The sequence below is a fragment of the Marmota flaviventris genome, chromosome 3 (genome assembly GCF_047511675.1).
Source record: "Marmota flaviventris isolate mMarFla1 chromosome 3, mMarFla1.hap1, whole genome shotgun sequence".
NCBI classification, from domain to species: Eukaryota; Metazoa; Chordata; class Mammalia; order Rodentia; family Sciuridae; genus Marmota; species Marmota flaviventris.
In genome coordinates, this window is record NC_092500.1 from 66,077,691 (window position 1) to 66,098,802 (window position 21,112).

The 21,112-nt window shown below is 36.0% G+C and overlaps 1 protein-coding gene across 6 annotated transcripts in view; it reads right to left on the minus strand.

Moving 5' to 3' along the window:
* Positions 1 to 21,112, minus strand: part of Dip2b (disco interacting protein 2 homolog B) — a 236,066-nt gene that overhangs the window by 68,990 nt on the left and 145,964 nt on the right. For 5 of the 6 annotated variants that reach the window (XM_071609855.1, XM_071609856.1, XM_027949765.2 and 2 more), the window contains 6 exons: positions 20,864 to 20,989; positions 9,802 to 10,014; positions 6,609 to 6,764; positions 6,085 to 6,204; positions 2,863 to 3,060; positions 935 to 1,026 (listed from right to left, as the gene is read on the minus strand). In XM_071609855.1, the coding sequence (XP_071465956.1) occupies positions 935 to 1,026; positions 2,863 to 3,060; positions 6,085 to 6,204; positions 6,609 to 6,764; positions 9,802 to 10,014; positions 20,864 to 20,989 (905 nt within the window). The remainder of the gene's footprint in view (positions 1 to 934; positions 1,027 to 2,862; positions 3,061 to 6,084; positions 6,205 to 6,608; positions 6,765 to 9,801; positions 10,015 to 20,863; positions 20,990 to 21,112) is intronic. The other variant, XM_071609857.1, reaches the window with a different exon arrangement.

Below are 21,112 nucleotides of genomic sequence, written 5' to 3' on the forward strand. Positions count from 1 at the left end.
AGACATTCAATGATAGAGGAATACAAACAAAGTAATTCTTTCAATATCATTCTCTAAGGGATATAATATTTATCACTAACATAATAAATCAAACTATTAGGCATTGTTCTAAAGGAAAGTAAGTTACTGAGAAGAACAAAAAAAATCTAAAAAGATCTCCATCATTCTCATAATTATACTACTATACATTTTGGTAAATAAAAATGTAATTCATCATCATTATCATAATAATTTTTCAGTTAATTTTATTGGTGATTTAGCAGTAAGCTACTTGCCTTAAATAGTAATTACTTAGGAAACCCAAGGCAATTTATTTTACAGGACTAAAGCAATAAAATAAATGTAGTGGATCTCTCTAGATAGAAAAGTATATTAAGCCAGGTGCTTAGTGCACACCTGTCATTCAGCAACTTGGCTGAGGCAGGAGGACCACAAGTTCAAGGTCAGTCTCAACAATTCGGTGAGACCCTATCCCAAAATAAAAAATAAAAAGGGGTGGGAATGTGGTTCAGTGGCAAAACACTCCTGAGTTCAACATTCAATACAAAAAAGAATGAAAAAAATTATTTCCAGAAAAACTTAGGTTTCATTTTTATTGGCACCTTAGGAGTTTACAAAAGAACAGCTTCAGAAAGGGACATGTGAACTGACTCAATCTCTGAATGCAAGAACCATTACCTGGCCTTGGGCTAACCTGGGTTAGAACTAAACCATTTTTGTTTTCTAAAAGTAAGAATTACATAAATTTTCCTGTTGTACATTAAAACTTCAGAAGGTACAGGCTAGAGATGCAGCTAAGTGGCAGATCATATGTAAAACCCCTGGGTTCAATCCCCAGTACCACAAAAAATAAACAACCAAAAAAGTCCCCAGAAGGTGCATATTAATTAGAAAACAATAAACACCACTTTTCTAAAACCAAAAAATCAATTACCCTGTCTCCAGGTTTTAACACAGGTTCATTTTTGGTACCCAGTTTATTAAGCAGTGTGTAGGCCAACTTCAAACTTCTGCTCCACAACTTTCCTGAAAAAAAGAAGAGTCACACAGAAAAAACACAAGCTATCTCAACAAGAAAGCATGCAGTTAATCAAGGTAACTAAGACAATAGCTACTTTCAATTAATAGATTCTATAAGTACCACCCCTCACCCAAAACAAAATAAAAGTACCCCCAAAGCTTTATATTTTTTCTAATTTATAAGAGCTAGTCCTGCCTTGAAATAAAAATGTCACTCTGGTTTATAGGAGGTAGATAGGCTTAAGCCTTACAACAAAAGTAGCAAAACTAATAACAAAAAATAGGAGAAGACAGCTTAAAGAATTTTCATTAACATGTTATTTTAAAAGTATCATGAAACCACTTCAATATTGACATTACTTCTTTTCTGAAGTTATATGAATAGCCTTAGGAATAAATTGATGTGAGACAATCACATTTTCAGGGAAGAAAACAATCTTTGTTTTGTAGAACTGAGCTTCTTCTGAAGCTTCTTCTGAAGAATCATTCATATAGGTGCTTTCAGATACATGAGGTAACAGGAAAACAAAGGTAAGACTCAGCAGGTTGCAGTGGTGCACACCTATAATCCCAGTGGCTTGGGAGGCTTAGGCAGGAGGATCACAAGTTCAAAACCAGCCTCAGCAACTTACTGAGGCTCTAAGCAACTTAGTGAGACCCTATTTCAAAATATAAAAAGGGCTGGGAATATGACTCATGTGGCCCTGGGTTCAATCCCTGGTGCCAAAAAAAAAAAAAAAGACTCCGATGACTCAACATTTCATGCCACTGTAAGTCAGTACAAACACACAATAAAATGGAAACTGATTATATGAAATGTGGATATATTCATAGATGTTAAATAAAAATGTATGGATCTGGCCAGCTAAAATGACTTTTTTAAGGATTATGTGAATGAAATTAGTATACAACTTCTGTGGTGAAAAACTATTTTGGCAAAAAAGAAAGAAAATCCTTTTATTTCCAATTTCCTACTATTCCCTCCCCTCAACCAGCCCTAGAAATTCTTAGTTCAAATCATGAGAAAGGTAAAAAAGAAATAATGCTATTTTAAATAGATACGTTATTTTTATATACAACTTTTTCAGAGGGCCATCCAAAGTTTAAACTAGTTCAACCTGCAAATTCTTTTAAATAAATACTTATTTTTTCCTCAAAAACTATTTTCAGTCTAGGTCTATAGACAATGTGTGTGGAAAGAGGAAAAGAAATCTGTTTGAATAAACTAGTATAAAATCTCACAACCCAGGACTGACTCCATGTTTCTTAAAATTATTTCAAAAAGGGGGTGGTGGGAAGGAAAAAAGAAAAATCTTTAGGGGCTGGGGAAATGTATCAGTGGCAGGGCACTTGCCTAGAGCATGCCTAAAAACCCTGAATGCAACACCCAGGACTACAAAAAGTAAGCAAACAAAAACTTTACATGGAATGAAATTTAAAAGTACTGATTTTTTTGTTCATTATAGAATTTTGTGCCTATTATAAGCAAAATGAAGGATAAAGTAAAGATCTAAAAAAAATAGTAAGTTTCAATTTTTAAATAAGACTATCTGATTTTCTCCATACATTATTAATACTGACCATTTTTTAATTTCAAAACATCAGTGGATCTACAATCTCTCTTCTTTTTGCTGTCTTTAAACATCAGCTGGCTTGCAAATGTCACTTCAGCAAATGAAAATATTTCACAATAGCTTTACTTACTACTTAGGAACCTATTAAATAATTGACAAGATCTTCTAAAACATAATAACCAGCAACTGCTAAATATCAAAAGAAATACTACCCATAATATTGTGAGAAACTCTTAGAAAAGAAGGATTAGCACTCTGGTAAACTCACCATATGTAAGTGTGTAAACTGGTTTCCCTGTCACATCAAGTGCAGTCAGACAGGGGCACTTGGCTTGGGTGGAACCCCATCGCTGCAGGGCAGATTCCAGCGCAGGTGGCCAGTTACAGATGACTCCTAGGGGTTCTCCCTTCACAGGCGTCATCTGCCGCCCCTCAGGCTTGGGCTGGTTGGGGTCTGGCTGAGGTACTGTACCAAAAATCAGTAAGGTGAAATAAATAAATCCATGCATGAGTTTACACAGCTCTAATGTCAAACACACTTCCCTCTTCTCATAATCATTTGGTTTAAACTCACTTTGAGAAAAGACATGGTTAGAAATGGTGGTTTCCACAAACTGGGCCTTATTTGAATTTTCCACTGAATTGTAAAATCACATTCAACATGTTCTTACGCAACAAATAATATCTAACAGTGAAAAAACAAATCACTGCACATATAAAAAAAAGCACAGAGTGTAAATTTCTCTTTAGCAATTTCAAATTTATTAGTAAACTTGTTTTTCATTCTTTACAGTTTGTGGCCAGTGTTAAGGCAGGTCTGAGTCTCTGGGATTACAGATATGAGCCATCACATCTTGCCCTTTGCATACATTTCAAACATCTAACCCCTTTACTCATCCTCCTTAGCACTCATTCCAACAGCACATTATTTGGGGACCAACCCCAATCACTCCTTAAGGAGACTATTCCTTCCTTAGTGTTCCCACCTTATATGGTACTCTACCCTTATTAAAACAGAGGATCCTCAATGGCTTTCATTATGAGACATGTATCCCACAGTCTCTGCAACCTGAGACTGACAGCTTCCTAAGGTAAGGGATGGTTCTTTCTTTTTGTTTTCTCCACTACCTGTAACATTGGAGGTTGCTCAAAAATGTTAGTTGAACTGAACTGAATTTGTTTTTAAAGTTAGATTTTTAATACCGTCTTTCCAAGAACTGGAGGTAAATAATGTGTATATTATTGCTGTTTTCCACTAGGCCTTCGGAATTCTGAAAGACTATGCTTTGGGCTCAGTCTTTCAGACTTCCAAAGATATAGGGTTTTTTTTTTCCCCTTTTTCCAAACATTAATTACTCAAATCAAGCAATTGTACTTATTTTTAATCAGGAGAACACTGTTAGCTCTATTCTGCCAATGCAAATTGTTAAGTGTGATCTCTCTTAAACCTTGACTTTCATTTCGTGCCAGGCCAATATACAATGCTAAACACTTTTTTTTTTAAATATTTTTAAGTTGTTGATAGAACTTTACCCATTTATTTATTTATTATTTATATATGGTGTTAAGAATCGAACCCAATGCCTCACACATGACAGGTAAGTGCACTACCGCTGAGCCACAGCCATAGCCACAGCCCAATGCTAGCACTTTGAATATCAGTGCATCAGGAAAGACATCTACCAGATGTGGTTGCACATACCTATAATCCCAGCATTGGGGAGGCTGAGACAGGAAGACTGTTCATGGTCAGCCTCAGCAATTTAGTGAGACCCTTAGCAACTTAGCAAGACTACCTCAAAATAAAAAGAAAAGAAAATGGGGTATGGATATTGCTCAGTAGTAAACTGCCCCTGGGTTAAATCCCCATTTTCCACCCCACTCCCAAAAAGAAGCATGTCCACAGTTCAGTGAATTTAGTGACTCCTGAAGAAACAGAATCTTAACCTCATATGTCAAATTGCTTTTTGCCTCCTGGTGCATGAACTGGGCTAAGATTGGATCTAGCCTACCAATGTGCCTAATTATATTAATAGCCTGATGTGATCAAAGCTACTATTAGTTCAGGGCATAAAAACAAACTACAAAGCCACTAAGGCTTAGTTCTCTGGACAAAAGCTTCTCACTTGCTCTCTCTTTGACAAAGGCTTTGTTAGGTAGGTCTATTCATCACCAAGCTTCAATAATTATCAAATGGTCATTTCATTTTATCTGTGCTCACACCCATTCTCTGCTCATCTTTCCCTATTATATCCTAGACATGATTTCATCCATAAATATTTAAAAATTTATTGAATGAATAAAACACTGATGATTACCTATTCCTCTGTGAAGTCTTCTTTAACCACACAGATGGAACTAATTTCTTCTCTTCTCACAGTTGTATATATTCACTGATACAAACTTATTGGCTAAGTAAGTTTCCACATCTATATATTTTAGCACTTATTTAAATCACAAACAACACAAAGGAAGAGTGCATTTTCCTAAATCTTGAAACTTTTTTCACCATCTACCACACTATGATTCAGAAGGCAAATATATATGTCGACTGGATGATTTAATGAAAGGACTATGTTAAATGAAAAAGAGACTGGGAACATTTTTTGATGGTACTGTTGATTGAATCCAGGGCCTCCAGCATGCAAGGCAAGTACTCTACCACAGAGCTACATTCCTAGCCCTTTTTATTTTGAGACAGGATCTTACTAAGTTGCCCAGACATGATCCTTCTGCCTCAGCCTCCTGAGTAGCTGGGATTACAGGTGTGTGCCATGGAGCCTGGCTAAGCCTGGGCAAACTTTGGAAGTTGAATTTTTTTTTAAATATTTATTTTTTAGTTTTCGGTGGATACAACATCATTATTTTATTTTTATGTGGTGCTGAGGATCAAACCCAGCGCCCCGTGCATGCCAGGCGAGCACATTACCGCTTGAGCCACATCCCCAGCCCTTGAAGTTGAATTTAATATCTAATTTAATTTGATGTCTAACATAAGTAACTTTTAAAATTGTGTATTTGTATTTCCTAAACTCAAAGAATATATTATTGAGGAATAGTTCTCATTCTGGAGGAGGGGTAGTACTGGGGATTTGACACAGGATCACTTTACTACTGAGCTACATCTCTTAACCCTTTTTATTTTGAGACAGGGTCTCACTGAGTTGCTGAGGCTGACCTTGAACTTCCAATTCTCTTGCCTCAGCCTCCTAAATTGCTGGGATTACAGGCATATGCCACTATGCCCAGTTCAAGGAAGAGTTTTATGTCCTATAGTTATCTCTTTGCCCTTTTCCTCCTTCCCTCCATCCTTACCTTTCACCTGAGAACTAAAATATAAATGATCTTTAGGAAAAAAAGAGCAGAGAAGTCTGAACTCTTTAATCTAAGATCTATGTCTTGCTCATCCTTTAAGGTTATGTATTGACATATAATAAATGATTAAGAAATATTTGTTTAAGAAATATGTTTTTGGCATTTTTACTACTACCTTCCACAATTTCTTCAGAGTCATCTACAAAAAATTCCTTCAAAGGAGGCCTTTTGGGTCGTTTCAGAGTGTTAAGAAGCTGCTGGATTTTTGTGGATACTCTGCTATTGACAGGGACACCTGGAAGGAAAAAGAGATGAGTTAAGTTAAAATTCACTGACTTGAAAAGGATATTTTAGTTCCTCAATTCCCTCAGGAGCTTATTTTTCTAGTGATGGCCTTTCCCCAGTCTCACTCTATTTTAACTGGACCAAACAGGTACAAGTATGTACACAAGTTCGATGGCAATAAAGAACAAATATGGTGTTATTATTAATACACTTCTTTATGATTTCACCTAAGTTCCCTTTTCTCTTATAGCATGCTTTTCTTGAAGAAGGCACTCAGATGACCTGTCGAAACTGAGCCCAGTACAATGTAGTCTTACAGCTACTGAAATAGATGGTTAGGAACTACTGTTTAGAATTTGTATTTTTACAGTTTAATTTATACTCCCTATTTAGTTACCAAAAAGAGCTACCTACCATCAGCTGTATCCATAAGGCTGGACCTGTTGGATCCTTTGTGCATGCCTTTTACTATCCCCGAGGGGGGCAGATCAATATTTGCTGGGCGTACTGAGGATGATGATGAGGAAGAAGAGGTAGTTGTAGTGACATCTGGGGGTGCAGAGAAATTCTCTAGAGAGGAGAAAACAGAATTTAGAATTATAGGACATTAGCGGCAAAAAGTAAGAACCACTAAATCTTTGTTTTTAAACAAGGGAAAAAAACTACATAAATAGAGCATTAACTCCTGTAAAACAAGTTTTAAGTCAAATTCTACTACCAAAATATAATGGGGAAATCAGAGGTTAAGTCAGGACATGTCAGCTTTCCCAAATTAATACTTTCAAGATTTAGGTAGCCTTAGTAAGATCACATCATAAGGACATGTTTCTCTACAACATTATTTTAAATATACATAGAAAGGTTAGTAGAAATCCAATGCTATAACAAAATAAAAGTTACAAGTGACTTCAAAATGGAACCAAATTAAGATCCTTATTAACTATTCATATTCTAGTTTCTTGAACATTTCTTTATTTTATCTGGAATGCTTCCACTTCCATGAAAGACCAAATAGTGTCTTAAGACTGTTCATTTTCAGATGAAGGAAAACACGTAAAGTCCACTTCTCATTTTTATAAAATATCCATAGGTAATTTGGATCTATCTGACAAGGATCTTCCCTTGCTCTAAGCAGAGATTAAATAGTGTTATTATATGCTACTTCATAAAGAAGATTCTTAACACAGAGAAATGATATAAATTCAAAGAGATCCATTGACCAGGGATATGTTACAAAAAACACAGAAGAAAACATCTGGAAAAGTAATGAGAAAATAAGAGTTAAAATACATGATTCATAAGAATAATGAAAAATCACTACAAAATATGAAAAAGAAAAAAGCATAATATAAACAATTTCTAAAATCAATTGGGGATAAGGATTCTATACACAAAATGTCTCTAATTACTATTTTAAAAGTTTTGAATATTTGAAATAAGCTGGACCCGGTGGTGTACAACTGTAATCTCAGATACTATGGAGCCTGAGGTAGGAGGATCACAAGTTTGAGGTCATCACATTCAATTTAGAGAGACCCTGTCTCAAAATAAAATTTTAAAAGATGAGCTGGGTTGTGGCTCAGTGGTAGAGCTCTTGCCTCACATGTGTGAGGCCTTGGGTTTGATCTTCAGCACCACATTAAAAAATAAATAAATAAAGATATTGTGTCCATCTACCACTAAAAAAATATGGAAGGAAGGAAGGGAGGGAGGGAGGGAGGGAGGAAGGGAGGGAAGGAGGGAGGGGCTAGGGATATAATTCAATGGAGAGCAAACCTAGGTTCAATCCCCAGTACTGAGGGACAAAAAAGTTTGAAATATATAAGCACAGGTACATTGCAGTATACCTTTCTGTAGGATAATGTAGAAACATAAGCATTAAAAATGTATATTTTTATTTGACTCAGCAATCAACTTATAGAAAATATCCTAAAGAAATAAACAGACAAATGCACAATACTTTTGGCAATCTGCAAAATGGCAAAAAACAATATTACTTAAATGTCCAAAAGAGGGGAATGATTAAATAAATCAGGGCACAGTCATTCAATTGATTGTATTTAAAATCATGAAAATAACAGCATACTTATAATGATACAGAAGATGTTCACAATACACTGCCAAGAAAAGCAGGAAATGAAAATTACATTTAAGACAATTTCATTTTTGTAAAATTAAAACAAAAACCCCACATATTCATAAACAAATAATATCTGGAATACATACTAAAGTTGTAGCATTTAAATGTTATCCATAGGAAGTGGGACTATAGATTATTTTATTTTTATTTTACCTGTTTTTTAATTTCCCTATCAGGAAAATGGACTACTATGAGAACGAACATCCAAAAAGCAATAACATTGCATAATATGGTTTCTGTGAATAACTAAGCCAATAACTTTTCACAGAGTCATGAAGCAACAGAAAAATATGAGATCAGATATGTTATAAAATATGAAATCATCTTGTTAACAAAAATACACATAATATTAACTGGATATAGGACAATTCTTTTTATAAGTGAAAGTGCTCTTTTTGACAGATATGGAAATAAAAGCTCACCTACCATGGCTCTGTTGCTTACCCTGAATGACAGAAGAGATGGTAAACATGTACACCTGTGTGTGGCTGCTCTAGAAAGCTTCCACACTGGGCAGAGTTAAGAATGCAGAACAAAAGTCAATGGCAGCTGGCATAAGGCTATTAATGTGGGCAATCATATCCTCAGGGTAATTATGATCTTTAAAAAATTATAACCATGAAAATTTTCCAATTTTTTATTTTCTGAAATCAATTAATAGAATGAAGATATATAAAGGATATAGAAAGATCACTGAGAGGAAAATTAAAGATACCAAAATGCAACTGACTGTCAAGAAAGAAGGGAAAGACATCACAGATATATAATGTTCACGTACATTATTTAGATTGATTTGTACCAACCAATTTAGCAAAAGCAGAGATATGCATCTTTATTTGCAGATGACACAACTCTTTTAAAAAAACAAACAAAACATAAAGCAGAGCCAAGCAAAAGCTGTACTCCACACAGTAGCATCAGCAGCAGGTAGCAGCTCATAGACTACCAACATCCTCAGCTGGCACATTCCAGGTGTAGCAATATCACAGCAGCAAGGACAATAAATCCAGTCTTTACACTAAAGACAAAAGGGCTTCATTGATATTGGTTTAATGTAGAATTTGCTCAGGTTTAATGATTTTTATTTGATAGAATATAGACAACAATCCTGAAGAATTCTAAGATGCTACATGTTTTAACACTCTTTAATATATGAAATATTCTTCAAGTGGGACAAACCAATACTAAGACTGGTGTTATATCTTGCAGCTTGAGTATTGCTTATGGAAATAGATATGGCTTCAGGTGGGCAACACTATGCTCCAATAATGCAGATGATACCTATCATTCCTGCAACAAATGTATTGCTGGTGTTTCCTTCTTTGCCTCATTAACTGTCACGTTCTCTCTGATTATCTGGTTTTTTAGGCCACGTTGAAAAACCTAACACAAATCATAAATTGTTTCCTGAATACTGGTTGCCAAATGAAACATAATTTGGACTCCTTAGGTAGATTCAGCTCCTACCTATTCGGGTATTGGCAAATACATCAGCTAGAGACCCACTGGTTCCTTTGACCTCTCCATGGGACAGCGTAGAAGATGCGGATGAAGAAGTGGACGATCCCTGAATTGAACGGTTGATCCAGGACTCAGCATTCTGTAAGCTCTGTTGCAAGGCAGCAGAGAGCGCAGCTTGGCGTCTCAGAGAGCCCTCATCCTCAGAGGCCGAAGACGTGTCTGTGTGGAATTAGAAAAAAAGAAGTTCTCGATCCTGCCTAGAATAGAAACTTTTCAGTTCTTGCTCAATGATCACACACTCTTGACACCAGCAAAACATTCGCATTGTTAAGTTAGATTAATAGGTAAAGTTTCTCAAGAATCTCAAAGATGTGTGAGCCAAAACTTCCAAGAATAAAACAACCTAACTCTGCAGGTTTAAGTTGTTTAAAAACAACAAAAAAATAAACTTTAAGAACCTTTTTACTTCAGTACTTCTCTGTTTGAGCTTAATATTCAAATTCTTCTAGGTGACCTACTTATGTTCAAATAATATTGAAATGCTTATATATATCTTCCTCAATCTCTTACTTAAATCTTGTGATAAGTTGCCACATTGATGTTTACAATTACTTTGTTAGTCTTTATTTGACTAATAGGATAGGAAGATGAAAACTGATTCTTGTTAAAAACCTGTATGCCAGTGAGCTAGGTGATAGGGAACTGAAATGGAGTAAGAAGCAGTCCTTGGCCTAGAAGCATTCATGGCTTTAGTGGAAAAGACAGCTAGTTGCGTATGGCATAGGTACGCTTTCCAAACATAACGGCGGTGGGGGGATCTACCGATTTGGACTTCTTTCCTTAATTCTCAGAGAAGAATTGTGAAAAATTCACTGATTTCTGTATTTAGCCTGGCTAAGTCCTAAATTAGAAATGTTAAAAAAAAAAACCACAAAGTTCAACTGAACATAAGGAAACAAAAGCCAACAGAAAGAGAAGTCTAGACTCTAATCATTCTAGACTCTAAGCTTACAAGGCATACAAGTTAAATGGGCATTTGGTCTGATGTATGGAACAAGGCCTTCAAAATGATGGGGGGGGGGCTATGATTTGTGATCTGTGCACTGAATGATTTTATTCACATTTTTAATTTTTTACTATATTTTTGTTTGCTTGTTTTTGTGGTGCTGGATCAAACCCAGAACCTCACATATGCTAGGCAAGTGGCCTACCACTGAGCCACATTTAGCATCAATTTTTTAAAATTAAAAATTATGTGTTAGTCAGGCACAGTGATGCATACTTATAATCCAAGCTATTTGGGAGGCAAACACAGGAGAATTGCAAGCTCAAGGACAGCCTGGGCAATGTGAGACTCTATCATAAAATAAAATAAAATGGGCTGGGAATGTAACTGGGTGGCAGAGTACTTGCCTAGCTTGCGTGAAGCCCTGGGTTCAATACCAAGGTGTGTATGGGGGGAAATATTGTGGTTACTTCTGCAGAATACTCTCCTCTAATTTAGACGAAACTGTAGGTTCATGTCCTGCTTTGGTTCAAAAAGCCTACGAGATAACTACTGGGACTGGAAAACTAGTAACACCTTGCAACAGGAATTATTTGAACTACTAAAGACTAATCTAATCCAGAAGTCAAATTCTTTAAGCCCAGATCAAGAAAATTAAATAATGACTACATTCTTGCTTCTTACTCTGTCCTACCACTTCTTTATTACTTTATATTGAAGGAGATTTGAAGCCCAAGCCTGACTGATGATCTTGTTTCTTTAAAATGTAGTATATAACCATATATGTGCTTGGAATTAAGTCCTGGGGATTCTGAGAGATATTCTATGTCTCTCAAACAGTTAAATCTCTAAAGAAGCCTACAATTTGGTACAGGAGACACACAGCTTACATACTGTTGCAAAAGAATACATTATGCTAGAAATGGGATAAGCAAAGGGTCCCACAGGAGGAGACCAAACTTAGTCCAGAGTTTTAAGTACTTCTATATAAGTGGAGCAAAGACAGATGAGGCATGGTGGAAAAGTATGAGGCTGGAGAGATAAATAATGAACAGATCTCAAGGGGATAAAACAAGGAGGTTCTCCTTAGAGAAAAAGATATATAATACAAAAGGGATTGATTAAAGGAAAAAAAGGAAGGAAGGAAGGAAGGAAGGAAGGAAGGAAGGAAGGAAGGAAGGAAGGAAGGAAGGAAGGAAGGAAGGAAGGAAAAAGAGAAGCAACAGAATCTGTAACCCTTTAAGGAAAGCATTTTGCATAATTTCCAGAAAATATTCTAACATTTTAGCTGTACCTTGAGACACAAAGATACTTATCTTTGTAAGCATGCAAAAGTAAATAAATAAATTAATTAATTTAAAAGGTTGGGGTTGTGGCTCTGTGGTAGACTGCTTGCTTTGCATGAGTGGTGTACTGGGTTGGGTCCTCAGCACCACATAAATCAATAAAATGAAGGTATTGTGTCGATCTATAACTAAAAATTTTTTTTAAATTAAAGAAAAAAAACAAGTTGTGGGGCTAGGGCTCCGCAGTAAAGCGCTTGCCTAGCATGTGTGAGACCCTGGGTTCAATCCTGAACACCACATAAAAGTAAATAAAATAAAGGTATTGTGTCCAATATTTAAATAAATAAATATTGTTATGGCCAGTGGGACAGAAAGTTCAGTAGAGAAAGCAGAATACGGGGAGGAAGGAAGAGAGGGAAAAGTGGGGGAAGCAGGGATTTAAGTCAATTCCATGCATATATAATTTTGCCAAAATGAACCCAGCTACTATATATAACTTAAAAAAAAAAAAAAAGTGGTATAGCCAGATAGACAGGTGACTCTGACTTCCAGAACAAAATATTTTCAGGGTAACCCATCTCAGGATCCCGCAATCTACTCTGAATTTATAGTCTGCTTTTACTGTATTTTTATTTTGGTTTGTGTAAGTCTAAAATCAGAATAAACCACTTCTTAAAAGATGGAAAAGCCAGTATTTTAATGATTAGGTTTATAGAAAATTGGTTTTGTTATATTTCTATATTATGTCAATTATGTAATTAGGTATGTTGTTTCATCAATTACCAAATTTGCCTGTTAGCCTTCCTCAGAATGTTTAATGACTTACAGCTACAGAGTGGCTTAGTGTAGAAGGAAAAATGGCTTCTGTGTCAGTCTTCCATTTGAACTTTTGGGTCTACTACTTAATTAGTTATGTGAGTTGGGGATAAAATTGTCCATTTGCAAAAGTTGTTTGCTTGTTCATTCATTCAACAAACATGTCTAAACACAAGTTCATAAGATAAAATGTTGAGCAAGAAGACACAGTCCCTATTCTCAGAGGAGTTTAGAACAGGGGTTCAAGGAACTAAGACCTAAACCAAGGCCTTCAGGTTATAAAGAAATTAGTTTTAAGACACACAAGCCTGGGGAAGAGAGAGCAGTGGTCAGGGAAGAACAGCACGTGAAAAAGTTTGGAGGAGAGAGAAAACTAGACACATTCGAAGATCTTAAAGAAGCTGAGACTAAAAAAAAAAAAAGAAGCTGAGACTAGCAGAAGCACAGGATGCAAAGCTGATATTGATGGAAAAAGCTGGAGAAGTAGGTAGAGCTATATTGCTAAGGACATGCTAAGGAAACTGGTCTTTATAATATCTACAGTGGTAGACCATGAAAAAAGAATGTACGGAAAGCACCCACAGCAGTGCCAGCACAGAGCAACAGGATGATAAATGTTAGTTCCCTCTCTCATCCCTAAAAGGACAGTTCAAAGAATGTTTCTTTTTGATTTGTAACAGTACTGAAAATTTCCCTAATAAATACACAGCTAGTTCCTTCCTATAAAACATGAAACTAAAGAGGATAGAAACTGATTAAAGGCTGATAAAAGAAAAACATACTGTGTTAATCATGCAACCTGAGAAATGGGGTAATGCTACGAATAACTTCCCGAGAGTGCTCAAAGACGCAAAACTGGATAGACAAGGCTTAAAGATGATTATGTGTTAAGTTCACACAAAATGTAAGTGATGCAATGGGACTATATCTTTTTAAAAATAAAAATGGTTCTCTTAACTATTTTTATTTGATAGCATTTTTAAAAATAAAAGCAATTGTCACCCACGAAATTACTACAGATTTGCAGATATTTGATATTAATATTATCCATTTCCTAGTTTCTGCTTTTGTTCAACATGAACACACACCTATTTTCCATTTTAACTAAAGTCCCTAAGCTCTTGTATATGAGGAATACAATATGTCTATACAACAGAAAACAATTTTGAAAGCATGGTTTTTAAATTTTAATTTATAATCTGGTGTGATTTTAACACAGTATCATTTAAGACTGGCCACCAGAAGACCACAAACAATTTATAAGTAGTTAGGAAATACATAAACAATTTGCTTGTTGATTTTAAGAGAATAAAAGTCTCTTGGGGGAGGAGTTACTGGAGATTTAACCCAGGGGCAATTTATCACTGAGCTATAGCCCTAGCCCATTTTAAAGAAAGAGTTCTATAGAAACTAGGAAAAGCATATATCTATACAAAGATTTGTACATTAATGTGCATAAGAGCTCTATTTGTATTAGGTAAAAATTGGAAACAATATAAGTGTCCATCAATGAATGATCTACTACCATGATAGGCACAACATGTATGAATTCTCAAAATAGTTATACTGAGTGAAAGAAGCTACAGCATCCTCCTCCAAAAAAGCAGAAGTAAAACTATGTGATTCTAACATAAGATTCTAGGACTGAGGTTGCGGCTCAGCAGTGGAGTGCTTGCCTAGCAGGTGCGAGGCCCTGAGTTTGATACACAGAACCACATAAAAATAAATAAATAAAGGTATTGTATCCACTACAACAAAATATATATATATATATATATAATATATATATATATATATATATATATATATTTTTTTTTTTTTTAAAAAGAATTCTAGAAAACTGCAAAATAATACACAATGACAGAAAACATATTAAAGGTTACCTAAGGATGAACATAGGAAGAAGTGGGAGAGAGAATTGGAAGGAAATTTAAGGAGTTGGGGTGAAGATGTCGTTTTGTTTTTGTTTTGTGGCAGTACTGGGGATAAACCCAGGGGTACTTTTCCACTGAGTTATATTACCTACCTACCCATGGTACTAGGGATTGAACCCAGCGGGTGCTGCCACATCCCCAGCCCCTTTTGTTTTTGAGACAGGGTCTTCCTAAGTTGCTTAGGCCTCACTAAATTGCTGAGGCTGGTCTGACTGAATTTGTTATCCTTCTGTAATCCCGGTAAGGATTACAGGTCTGCTTCACTGTGTATGGCTTCATTTAAAAAAATAATAAAAATAATAATTTTAGTTTTAGATGGACACAATCTTTATTTTATTTGTTTGTTTTAACATGGTACTAAGGATTGAACCCAGTGCCTCACACATGCTAGGCAAGCGTTCTAAGGCCGAGCTGCACCACCAGCCCTGGCTCCATTTATCTTAACTGTGACAGTTTTATGGTTTTACTATGTCAAAAGTTGGCAACATATACACTTTAAATATGTGTTGTTGGGCTGGGGTTGTAGTTCATGGACTCCAACCCTAGCACCAAAAGGGGAAAAGAAAGGGTCTCACTGAGTTGCTTAGGGCCTCGCTAAAGTTGCTGGGGCTGCCTTTGAATTCCCGATCCTCCTGCTTCAGCCTCCTCCCAAATTGCTGGGATCATAGCGTGCGCCACCACACCCAGCTAAAAATGCTTTCAAGAGAGGCAGAAGTTTCTGTTGGCAAGGAGAAAGTTTGAAGCTTAAGAAGAAAAATCTTTATAGAGAATCAGGAGAGAGGAGTCTAGAAACATTTAGTTCTGGAGGTAGGGCAACCTGAATCTATCTTGGGTTATAAATTCTGAGGCACTTAATTTAACACTAAACCCAAGATGGGAAATGATTCACACAATTGTTAGGAAGACTTCTAGAACTACTAAAGATTTTTTTGCATCCTATAATACTAATCTATGTGCATAGAGAGCTAGCAGGGGACCAAAAAATTGGTATGAGCACCTAAAAAGGAAGAGTCCATGCCTTGCCTAACAAACTGGGATACCTTTGGGAGACAGTGTACTCACTACTAATAATTACTCAAATACTGCTTTCCTAGGTATTTTCTCATATACCTGTGTGTGTGTGGGGGGGGGGAGTTTACAAAATAAATTAATGCTCTAATTAACACTGGGAGAAAAAGGGTGTTCCTCCCTCCCATTAAATTGCTTATTTGAAAATTAGGCTTTTAAAATCAGATTGCTCTGGATTTAGAACTTAGCTCTGCCACAAATAGCTACTGGGAAAATCAGATGGGGGGGGGGGAATCTTCATTCTGTTTTTTTCTTTTTATTAGTCTGAGGTTTTCTTGTTTGGTTTTGCTTTTGTTTTTTGGTACTGGGGCCTATAACACTGAGCCACACCCTCAGTCTTTCCCTTTCAATGGTAGATTACTTCCACTATTGTCTTACTAGTTCCCATTCAATGGATCTTTATCTCTGAGAATCCTATATCCCTGGCTGAGGATGTATCCTTTTAGAGACCATCTGTACCCCAGGGATGTCTTAGCCTAAGACCGCTTGTTAATGTTGGTTCTTATCAATCAAGTAGTAACATTCAAACTTTGTAACCACTGACCACAAGTCCTAGGGAAGATTCCCGGTTGTGCTATCTCAAAGGCAGTCAAAAGGCAATTTTTCTTGACATTTTCTTTTGCTGGCAGGTTAGTTTTTTTTTTTTTTTAGTTTACTCATATGTCCTTGTACATGCTTCTTTTTCTCTCACTTTCTCTTTCTTCTCTCTTTGGTACCCAGAGGGTATTCAGTAATGTTATATAATTATAAAACTACTTCTATTGTCAAGTTTTAAATTTTATAATCAGCTATTGAAATATATAAATTCAACCTGATAGAGTTAAGTTTTTTACTATACTTTGGCTTATAGAAACTTAGTTCCTGAAGTAATAATGAAAGTATTCTATTAAAATGATCCAAAGCTATTAATTAGTTTATTTATAAAGATCCAATTTACCAACCAATTCTGTTTACTTTGTGGTTTTGAATAAAATTAGAGTATTTTGGGGAAAATTCCCCAAGCTGGTAATTCAACAGGTATTCTCTTTTAAATAAATTCCTTTTAACTGACTGATATGTGTTTGGGAGTAACCTCTCAAAAGGCAATGGTTTATTTAATTAGTTTGGAATAATTCTCATTCTAGCATCAGGCAAACATGAGCAACTAATTAGATGAAAAGGATTTCCTACACATGATACTTTAGAAGGGTAGTAAGCAAGAAGACTTTAAGTTTGACACTTAATTGCTATTTGACATGGGGCCAATCAATGACTATGGAAAGTCCTCTGAAGGATGTAAAGCACTATAAATCCATAAACCTAGTTAAAATATGTCCAAAGTATAATAATATCCTAGTCTGTTCATGGGCATCATTTTCATATATAGAAATATAGAGCTAAGTTTCTCTTCTGGCCCTAAGAATTATTAAAGCCACTGACCAAACAGGGTCCTATTTGAGACAGATGACTAAATTGAAGCTCCTCTCTACCCAAGCCAGTTGAATAACTTACTATATGTTTTAGGGTCATTATGTAATCTATCTGGTCACCTGTGTACCCCTAGAATGCTGCAAAGGATAAGTCCAGCAGAGTGCAGAAAAAGCTCAGAGGGGAAAAATATAAATAAATGCTATAGTTTTTTGCATTGTTTTTTCTCTATGAGTGAGTAATAGTGTTACACAAAGAACCCCTACAAAGGAAAAGCTGAGGTAATTGCCTCATGATTTTAGTAAGTGATTTCCGCATATAAAGGGAACTAGATGGCAGTAATTCAAGCAGTCCAAAACACTCTGTGGCACTCTGTACCACAGGCACTGAAAGAACCATAGATTGCTACTGACTTAAGAGAACTTAAATCTTCCAATGGATGGTAGAAATCAGTGTACATATCAATAAGAAAATTTTAGGCTGACATATTATTACTTGAGAATAATTTGTGAACAAAGATAAATTATTTCCCTTGCCAACTATTCACCAAATTTTCCAGACTAACTATCTATTTAAATGAAGCCAAGATTTATGACATATTCCTTAAATGCCTTCAAAAGAACCCTACATTTTCATCAAGTCATTTATGTGTTGTGTGCCTCCCCAGGAAGGCAAAGAGGCTAACTAGTTAGTATGTTCTAGGAGTTGCCCCAGAAACTAAGTTCACACAGGACAACGTGAGCAGAGTACAAGACTTGACCTGAAATGTGCTCTGTGGTGTGTGACATAACAGTTTACAAAGAAAGATAACGAAAATATTATGAAATCTCAGGTGAATATTTCCCTCCAAAAGTGGCACATCTTTTTTAGGTCATTTTATAGCTGGTCAGAGCTGACATTTTTAGAAACAGCCAATAACAAGCAATAATTTCAATTCCTCCATCCTCCTATTTCTTTCAATCCACCCTCAGTTCTTCTAAACAATACTGTCACAATTCTATTCCTCTTCCTCATTCTTGAATGCAGCTCAGAATTTTTCTAAACTTGGGTGTTTCATGGGCTATCACAGTAGATATGGAAAATAAAACCTATTTGACATCCCTGGGTTATCCTATAACAGATGCTATGTGATGCTTAAACTGCAACGAGAAATAGGGAGATTGCCAACTTTCTTACCTGGTGGTTCTGAAAAGCTTGGAGAAAATAGAATTCAAATTCTAATGTGAGAACAGTAAATTCTACCTGCTAAAATGGAGGGTGCTAAAAGAAACCTTATGATGTAGTTCTTCCCACATTCCCTCAGTAAAGCAAAGTATTTGTTCTAGGCATGTGCATAATTGTTGAATGAAAGCATCAAGATCTATTGGGGAGTCTATGTGAGAAATCACTATGCAGGGTGTTCTCAATGTTTCCTCTTGATGGGAGAGAATTCCGATCTACTTAACAATACAGATGTTCCTAATTACAAATTGGGGTTTCTCAAATACTATTCAGAGATCCCCAGAACAGAAGATAAATGGATTTGGAACTTTTTATTACTCTGCTCTGCTGAATACATGTCTTATAAGAGAGGAGCACATCTTTGTAATCAGGAAATTAAAAAAAAAAAATACATAATGCAATCAAGAACTTTATGTACATCTCCAAGGCTGCAGAAAGAGTAGAACATTAGTAGTTAGAAATACAGAAGCCTACAGTGAATTCCAAAGGACTATGGTCTCATTCAGCACCAAACAGCTGTGATTTGTTTCTAGACTGGTAAATTTCCCTCAGGCAGTGACTTTTATAAAAGGGGATAAAAAGAGGTTTACACTCTTTCTGAGCATTCTCAAGATCCTTTGCTGCACTCTCACATTTAACCCATAGCAATGAGAACAGCCTATTTACTCTGAAACTGGATTGCTTTAATACAGCTTTGGAGAGGATTATTTCGAAGAACTACATGTCCTGTTGCTCCCTACCCTTTGCCATTTACTGTAACTGAACCCTCTACCACTCTGCAGTAGAATCTGCCAACAAGAAATGGCTACTAAACTGAGAGCCCCCTTTGTCCATGAGGACCCAATTTGTGCTATACTAATGTGGAAGGGAACCCATCCAAGATTTTGAATGAGTGGGTCTGAAGTATGCATCATTACAGACAAAATGCCTTATTGTGACGGTCTGCTAGAGGTATCTTGTGTTACATTTTGAGCAACACTTGAAGCCACAGAGCTATTTCTCTTTCAGACATATTGACACCACAGATGTGAAGGAAAAAAGCACACACAGTTCATGAGCTCACAGCACACCCAAATGCTCTGAAAGTTAGCCAAAATCTGGGAGAAAACTATTAATGAGTCTGGATGAGAGAATAGGCTCAGTATGAATAGTTCGACAACGTGACAACTGTGAATAAAAATCAAACACAATAATGCAACTTTCCTAGGAATCTCCCCATAGACATGCTAGGCCAAAACAGTATGGGGGAAAATTTTCTCCAAAGATTTCATTAGCAGAATATGACACTACAGAGACAGACACCGCATTGAGGCTCGGAAATAGATTTACTATGTTTAGTCTCAGACACCTATGTGAAGATCTTGTCTGGGATTGATCTAAAAATATATATATATTTTAAAGGTTTTTAAAAACTTTGGCAAAACTTGACATAATGGTGCATGCTTTCCAGCGGCTTGGGAGGTTGAAGCAGGAAAATTCCAAGTTCAAGGTCACCCTCAGCAATTTAGCAAGACCCTAAGCAATTCAGTGAGACTATTTCAAAATAAAAATAAAAAGGGCTGGGGGTGTGGCTCAGTGGTTAAGCACCCCTGGGTTCAATCATCAGTACCCTGCCCTCAAAAAAAAAAAGGAGAGGAAAAAAAGAAAAACTGTGGCAAAGATTCTGCAAAGACTAGATAACTTAAGGTTGTTGCAGTCGTTTCTCAAATAGGAAGCTGTAACTCTTAAATTTACCTGAGGGGGCGTAAAGACTCTAAGTCTGCTGAGGGAATGGAATAAAGATATCTAATTCCTACTGATCTCAGGACCCCAATAGAAAAAGTAGATTCTGAACAAACTAAAATGTATATAGATATATCAATACACTAACACATTTCCACATTTTTACATATCTGCACGAGTACGCTCCTATAGTCTTTAATGACACACAAAATCCTGTTTCAAGTACACCTACTACTATTACTGTTGCAGAGATGGAGTAAATATATGATTATCAGACATATTTTGGGTGTCCATAAAAACACTATTTAATCACAGCAGGGCCCTGACCTGTGTTTATTCATGACTACATGAATTTGGGGGTTAAAAAGGAAATGCTGGAAACTCAGAATAAAAGTTTTTGTTTTTTAAAAAGCTTTACTCTTAAGGCTTCTTTTCATGTGTTATTTATAAGGTGATAATCAAAACCTGCCGCCTTCAGAGTATGCTCTTATATAATTTTGATGATGCAGAGTGAGTTCCACCTTCTATTTCCAGAAAGAAAAGGCAGAACTTAACTCAAGAACATCAAGATAGTAACTGTTAGAGAGAAAGGGTTTTGATAAACTTACCAGGAGGCGTACAAGCATCTGCAGGAGACTGGACAAATGTGGACCGCCTTTTGGTGGGCATGGGCAAAGCCATTTTTTGTTCCTTATGTTTTGCCAGTGCAGCTTGAACTGCTTCTGTGTGGATATCTGAAAAGTCAAACAGTTGCATTTATTTGCATTTATTCTGGCTTGTAACATGTTTACTGATGTAAACTGAACTATTTATTGCTGCCTTAATTATTAAAAAACGTAAAGGGGATGTGTAGGTGA